The following is a 7,013-nucleotide window of genomic DNA, read 5'->3' on the forward strand; positions in this document are numbered from 1 at the left end:
TTGCCATTAGAGTCACATTTATATATTTAGATATACATAAGATATTATTAACAAGGACAGACTGGAAAGGTTGATTTTACGTGCTCATTTAGAAAATAACACAATTACCCAGGGCACTTCTCTTAAAAGAGAAAAGGTAAAGAAGGTGAAATAAACATTTGGCCACACACACACACACACACACATAGCCTACGAAGGAGAGACCAGGCCAACTGACCGACCTCATTTAAAACGGGTGGGGATCCATTTTTGATCTGGTCTCATAGTTTCACGTACAGACGAACAGGGCCGTCGGCCTGGAGCCAGGCACAGCACGGCACATATTTCAGACACATTCGGGCCTATTGCACATTTCTGAGCTGGAGACTACGGGAGGGAACGGACTGGGAGGGGGAGGGTAGAGAGTGTTTTTGAAAGCTGCCCTTCTCTTGTCTTCCTCGTACGCTGCCTTACCTCAAATCTACATGGACTGGTCACTCACAAGAAACCGGATCAAACGACCGTTTCCATTGAGAGGCTCGGGCGCTACGAGACAAATCATGCATTCATTCCGTCTGCGCGTTTTATCGAACCGATCCGTCATCGGGTTCATGCGCGAGAGAAAAGCCAACGCAGCACTTTCTGTGCACTGCACGAGCTATTCTCCCTATGTAGCCTTGTTTTCCGCGAGGGAGTGAGTTACGGCGAGTGAAAAAGTGTGTGTGTGTGTGTGTGTGTGTGTGTGTGTGTGAGAGAGAGAGAGAGAGAGAGTCTAACAAATGTATAGTTGTTGTCGTATGAAATGTGTGTGTGTGTGTGTAGGTATACACTTACTTCGTATTTGTTGTGTTCCAGTATATCGAGTCCAAAACGATCGCGCGGGACAGATTCACCTTAAACGCGATAAACAAAACTCCAAAGTAACACATCCACCAAGATTCCCCCATGATTATGATTCCACCGACAGCCGCCTCACTGGGGGCTCGCTCTTCTCCTTCTTTCTCCAAACGTGCTCCGAATGGGCCACGAGATCACCCCTGCCACAAACGCCCCGAAACTGAGGCAATCCAAACTCCGAATCCCAATTCCGTCGCCGGAGGAGACGAGCCCGCAGCCGGAGAGGGGCCACGGCAACAAAAGCCAGCTCACAAGAAGCGCATCCACGGGCTCACGGCAACACTCCGCGAGCAGTCCCGGTAAGGCCGGGCACCAAACTGCACTCTGCGGAATGTCCCGGTGTGGTAGGTGAGAAAATCCCGCCGACAGTTGCCGCGAGGCGCCTGCACGCAGATCCGAAATCACCTCTCGAAAGCACAGCGAGAGGCGGATGAGGCTGACGCGCACGGTAGTTTCTCATTCGGTAAGTAGAGCGCGAGGCTGCGCGGACTCTCTTCCTTTAGCAGCGAGTCGACGGAAGCAGGGGCACGGGCATTCCTCACAAGCGGGCGAGCCCCGTCGCCTTCTCCGCCGCTGTCCGTTTCTCCGCGCACACACACATGGAGAATAATCCCAAATTGTTTCCGTATGGGAAGGACAAACACTCAGACTGAAGCTCGAGCAGCAGGTAGGACCAGCAATTCCAAACGCGCGAGCCTTCGCCGCAAGACAGGCAGGAAAAAAAAAACCTGGCGAGGTATTCCGTTCAAATCTTATGGTTGGTAGAAGCCGACCGAACTCCTCACAACAGAAAAAAATCAATGGTCAGTGGAATTAAATAAGAAAATGTAGTTCGAAATTAAAACAAAATCCTTAAAATTAAATATAAAATAACAAAAGAATGAAAGAATGTGAAAGTAAAGTCAAGGTAAAGTTATCATGGGCGAAAGTAGGTCCCTGCTCGCGCTGGCTGTAGGTCGCAGTAACGGGAGCTAATCTGCAGCTCTGTGGCTGAAACAGCTTCGCCAAATAAACGCGCAGAGGCTTCGTCGAGGCGCGAGCTGAACTGCAAGTAACCGCGAGCGTCTGCAAGGAGGTACATTTGTCAGAGCTCTCTCTCTGATGACCCCGCCCACCGTCGCCTCTGATTGGCTTGCGCGTCCGGAGTCCGTCGAGTCGAAGCCTGTGCTTAGTTCGGACAGAAGCGACGTCAGGGCATCTGAAATGCCAACTCTGTGGGCACTTACTTCACAGCGATGCGGAACAGATGTATAACTTTTAATTCTCTCACATTTCCATGGTAACATCACAGCACTTTAAGAATTCATCTCAGCTCAGAGGAGCCGTCTCCGCTCATGCAGAGGAGCAGGGAGTCTTTAGTTTATGAGCTTTATTAAGTCCTTTGGGATGGAGGATTTCTGTTTTTGGGCCAGGGTGGATGTACTGTCGCCACGACGACCCGCTCGCGCGTCTGGGTCCTGTTGTCATCAACCGTAATCGCCCGAGAGAGGCAACATGTGGGACGTGGGAGGAGGATGCTGCAGCGACGCTGCGCGCGAGACCGAGAGAGGTATTCCATGGGCAACAGCGCACCCTGGCGGACATACAATCGTTGTCTGCGGTGGCATACCGCACATCTCGAGATGAGCGTTTCCTTTTCATGTGGGTTGCTAAAAGGTGATTTAACCCGCAGATAAACCCAGCAACAGCCAAGGAGAGATCTGTCGTTGCACTGTAATTCAATATATTCAGGCATCCAAGTTCAAATAAGGAACGAACTTTTGTTTGGTGAGTCCATGTAGGCATGGTGTGCCTTTGCCATGGGTAGTGGGCCTATCTGTAACCTCTAGAGGTAACAGGGTAAACGTGTGCGTGTGCGTGTGTGTGTGTGTGTGTGTGTGTGTGTGTGTGATAGAGGGCTCTGGCTTCTAGACAGCTTGTTTGCAGTTCGCAGGCCGGTCTCAGTAGGCCTATCACTATCTCAAACTAACAAGGACCAAACGGCCTCATCACACACACACACACACACACACACACACACGGCCTCGCAACACCCACTGCTCGAAAAAAGATCTATTAGAGTACGGACCAGGACGTGTGAAGCCTAGCGCTTTCGCGCGACTGTAATTCAATCAGGACGGTCGTGCGGCGACCTGTGCGTATTGCGCCGTTTGGAGGCACGTTAAGATTATCAAAGAGACAGATTTCACATCGAGGAGATAATTGAGCTAGCCTAATTAAATAGCCAATACACACAAACACTTACAAACACACACACAGGTCGGCTGTCGACTTGATGTTTATTCCTGCGCAATCAGGGAACTGTACTGACCCTTAGGTCTGTAAGGAGCGATGTCTGCAACTATTCAATTGTCATACATGCCATTTTATTTTTCCACTTTAAATACACATTTTATTAGTTCAGATAGCCGACAACTCTCACGGAAACATCAACAGTATAGCTATTCAATTCACAGTTTATCGGGGAAAACCTATCCCTTGATAGGCTACTACTTTGAATGAGGTTTGTTTGAAACTCTCCGTGTTATGGTTAATTAAAGGTAGTCTCTTCCAGAAACTCTGCGCACTCCACGGGCCCATGAGAGCGCACTCCCGTGTGGCAGAACGCTCCCACGATCGCCGGCAGCCTGAACAATGGCACTTAGGGATGTGCGGAGGATAACCGGAAACACCGAGTTCCCGAGACGCAGATAAAAATGTAGCTTATCCCGCGGCGGTGTTAAAATAACCCCGTGCCCAGTTAGACGGGCTCGCACGGAGAATCCTAAATATGTAGCAATCCTCTATAGTCTCTGCGCTTATTTTGAACCAAATAAATCTAATTAACCCACAACCCAATTTAATTTGTGTTCTTTTATTATATAGTTTAAACCTTGTGTGTAGGCTTGTGTTACAAATATATATAATATATTATAATATATAATATATATATTTGTATATATATATATGTATATTTAAATTATATCAAACATTTAAATATATATATATTTATATAGGCTATATATATTTAAATGTTTGATATAATAATATAATAATACAAATGTTTTATTATAACCAAGTAGCCCTACCATTAGAAATAATAATAAGAAGAAGAAGAAGAAGAAGAAGAAAGAGGAAAACAAAAGAAAAAGAGGAATTTAATAACATGCATATGATTTTATTAGTCTAGTCCATGGCTTATTTTAAGATTGACGCCTGCATGTGAAATCCATTCAGAGGAGATGGAGGCGAAATAATAACAATTAATGGTTATTAGGACCATTAGAGGGGCGGACACACTATTTTATATTAATAGTTTATATTACTTTATATTAATTTAATGTCAAAGCAACACTCCTATTCTATTCCAGCATCATGACAGAGCTATGACTTAATTGTAGGCCTTTTCGAAGCACACAGATATTTTACTTGTTCGATTCTAAACATTTAGCCTACAAAAGTAGAAACTTGAGAAATAAAGAAATGAATAAAGAAAACAAATTTTACTTTATTAAACAAAACGGGAAGCGGAACAATGAGAAATGGTCTACTTCGGCGGAAAACAGCCTCTTCCTAAATTAACAAGGAATTATGGCAAAATTAGGTAAATAAGGTAACTTGATCTGAGCCGAGTCGACCGTTTGCTTTTAGAATATGAAGGCCATTACTATCCTGGATTATCATGATTGGGCAATATCGTAAATGTAGCCTATTCCGCGTCGGGCCATTTCACCGACTTCGGGTAGCTCCGAGTTGTGGCGAGTAGGCCTATAAGGTCTGGTGGTGCAGGCTGTATCAGGTCTGGACCCGGACCCGGCGCTGCGCACGGGCCTTGCTTTGAAGGCTGTCACCGGTTTGTGTAGGAGAGAGGGAATTGTTCAGAGACTAATGAGTTTGGCCCCGTTGTTTTCTTCTGTTTTAGGGGTCATCCGTCGGCGGAGAGGGAGAGACACTCCTCACCGAAAGGAGGCCGATTAAGGGGGAACTCTTTTTTCTGCCCTGACGGGATTATTCCACTCCACTTCGCTTACACACACATTCGTCCTCCGTTCTGTAATGAAAAGAAAACACGGTTCCCCTCGTCAGGTCACCACTCCCTCACCCGCGGCCACGGGGGAGAGGGGTCGCCGGCTTCTTGCTGACTGCGCTGAACGCGCGGACCTGTTGACCGGTCTGTTTAGTCAGTTGCACGCACGCGTTACCGGGTACCGAGGCGGAGAATCCCACGGGACACCGGGGTGCCGTGGTCCCGCTGGGATCAAACAAGGTCTCACGGTACACTTTCTCATTGTAGAGAACACACACGTCTCCCGGGAAACCGCCGCTCTCTCTCTCTCTCTCTCTCTCTCTCACACACACACACACACACTGGCTAAGACTATTCTTAAATTTGTCTTCTACACAGTCCAAATATCCGTTGTTCCTTGTAGCCTACTATTATGTTATTTATCAAACTCACTAATCCAATGTATCAACATTTAATTGTCAAAGCAGTTGTAAGTGTCCCGGCCTCGGCCGTGGGGTCTCGGACAAGGAGGGGCAGTTCTGGGTTGAGTATTTCCTCGACTTCGGGACTGCTTCAGATTACTGTTGTAATTAAGAGAGTTTAGACCCCCCCACCCCCCCTTTCGGTCTTGAATTGGCTGCTTGTGTCACATTACTTGGCCAAATGGCATGACGTCAATCAGCATCAGTGATGGAGCAAACCCAATTAATTGCGTGGAGACGCGTTTGGGAAATGCGAAAATGACAGCTCACACCTTGAACTGCTTTCACACAGTTCCGTTTCATTATCACAGGGGGACGCGCAATCCGCATCTGCGCTGCCGCGCGAATACACACTCCGCGCGCAAAGATCAACCCACCAAATCACACACGAAATCGAATCAAAGAGCCGTCGAGACTTTTGAGAGGGTCGCGGCTGACGCGCGATTTTCCTCACTCGCCCTCGAACTCTTGACCTGGCTTAATGTTAAACAGAATATAGACCCTTTCAAGAGAGTTCCATTATCAGCATCATAGTTGGCCCCACAAGGCTTCCGTTTTAACATTCCATATGTTATCTTAATGCAGAGGAAGTAGATTGGGGCCCAAATAGAACGTTCAAGCATTGTTTTTGTTTTTATTGTTGAAAGGGTCTTATAGAATATGGGGGCAGGCTCAAATGTCTACGGTGACGTGACTGGACAGTAGGGCTCTGTCTCATGACCCTTAATATATTAGGTGGGTCTCGTCATCTCCGTGTCTGCACGAGACAAGAGCTCACCACTGAACTCATGTGTGAATGCAGGGTTCTCCTCAATGCACAGATCCTTCCATAAGACACATAAAGAGGATGTATGTATGTATATGATTATATTTCTCTACATGTTCGTAAATCTTAAGATAGCCATTTAGACTTCAAGCTCCACCTAACTAACCCGTTTTAAATAAATGCCTTGTGCGTTCGGATTCATGCAAAGCCCCCCTGCTTTTGGCCATATACAGAGGCGGACAGAGTACACAGCTTCATTACTTGAGTTGAGTAAAAGTAGATACCCTTTGCTAAATTTTACTCAAGTAGCCTACAAGTAAAAGTACAACAGTCAGATGTCTACTTAAGTAAAAGTACTGAAGTACTTGTTTTTAAAAATACTTGAGTATCAAGAGTAGCCTACATTTTCTAAATATTGCATTACTACTGCCACAGTGCTTACATTTATGTTCAGAAACGTCCTACATGGAGTTATGAAAATGTTAATACCTTGGAGAATGTAAAAGGAATTGAAAGTAAAATCAAGTCATTTTCATCTTTTTACCATGTTGCCAGGGATGGGCAGTATTTCTAATACATGTATTTAAAATACATATTTCAAATACAAAATACTATTTTGTAATTGAAACACTTGAAGCGAAAACTATCATTAACTTGTTCAGAAAATTTAAATAGTCTGGCGAGGTGGAGCCACAGGTTGGCACCTTCCCGGGATGGACCTGCTAGGGTTTCGTCTCTTATCTAAATCTGACCATGGAGTTGACTTTGGCGGAAAGCTGAAGGTGATTGCTGATAGGCTGTCCCAATCAGTGGCGCCTGCACAATCCAATCACGTTTGAGAGGAAAACAACAAATTGAGGGTTTCCGAGATTTTTCTTTTTTCCTTTTTTTTTTTTTAGAAGTA

At 45.8% G+C, this 7,013-nt stretch overlaps 1 protein-coding gene across 1 annotated transcript in view; it reads right to left on the minus strand.

Moving 5' to 3' along the window:
- efnb2a (ephrin-B2a) overlaps positions 1-1,914 on the minus strand; it is a 23,106-nt gene extending 21,192 nt beyond the window's left edge. Inside the window, exon 1 of the mRNA XM_042071123.1 lies at positions 814-1,914. Coding sequence (XP_041927057.1) covers positions 814-926 — 113 coding nt within the window. The 5' untranslated portion in view covers positions 927-1,914. The remainder of the gene's footprint in view (positions 1-813) is intronic.
- Positions 1,915-7,013: the final 5,099 nt, after the last annotated feature.

Source organism: Alosa sapidissima, chromosome 2, assembly GCF_018492685.1.
Source record: "Alosa sapidissima isolate fAloSap1 chromosome 2, fAloSap1.pri, whole genome shotgun sequence".
NCBI classification, from domain to species: Eukaryota; Metazoa; Chordata; class Actinopteri; order Clupeiformes; family Clupeidae; genus Alosa; species Alosa sapidissima.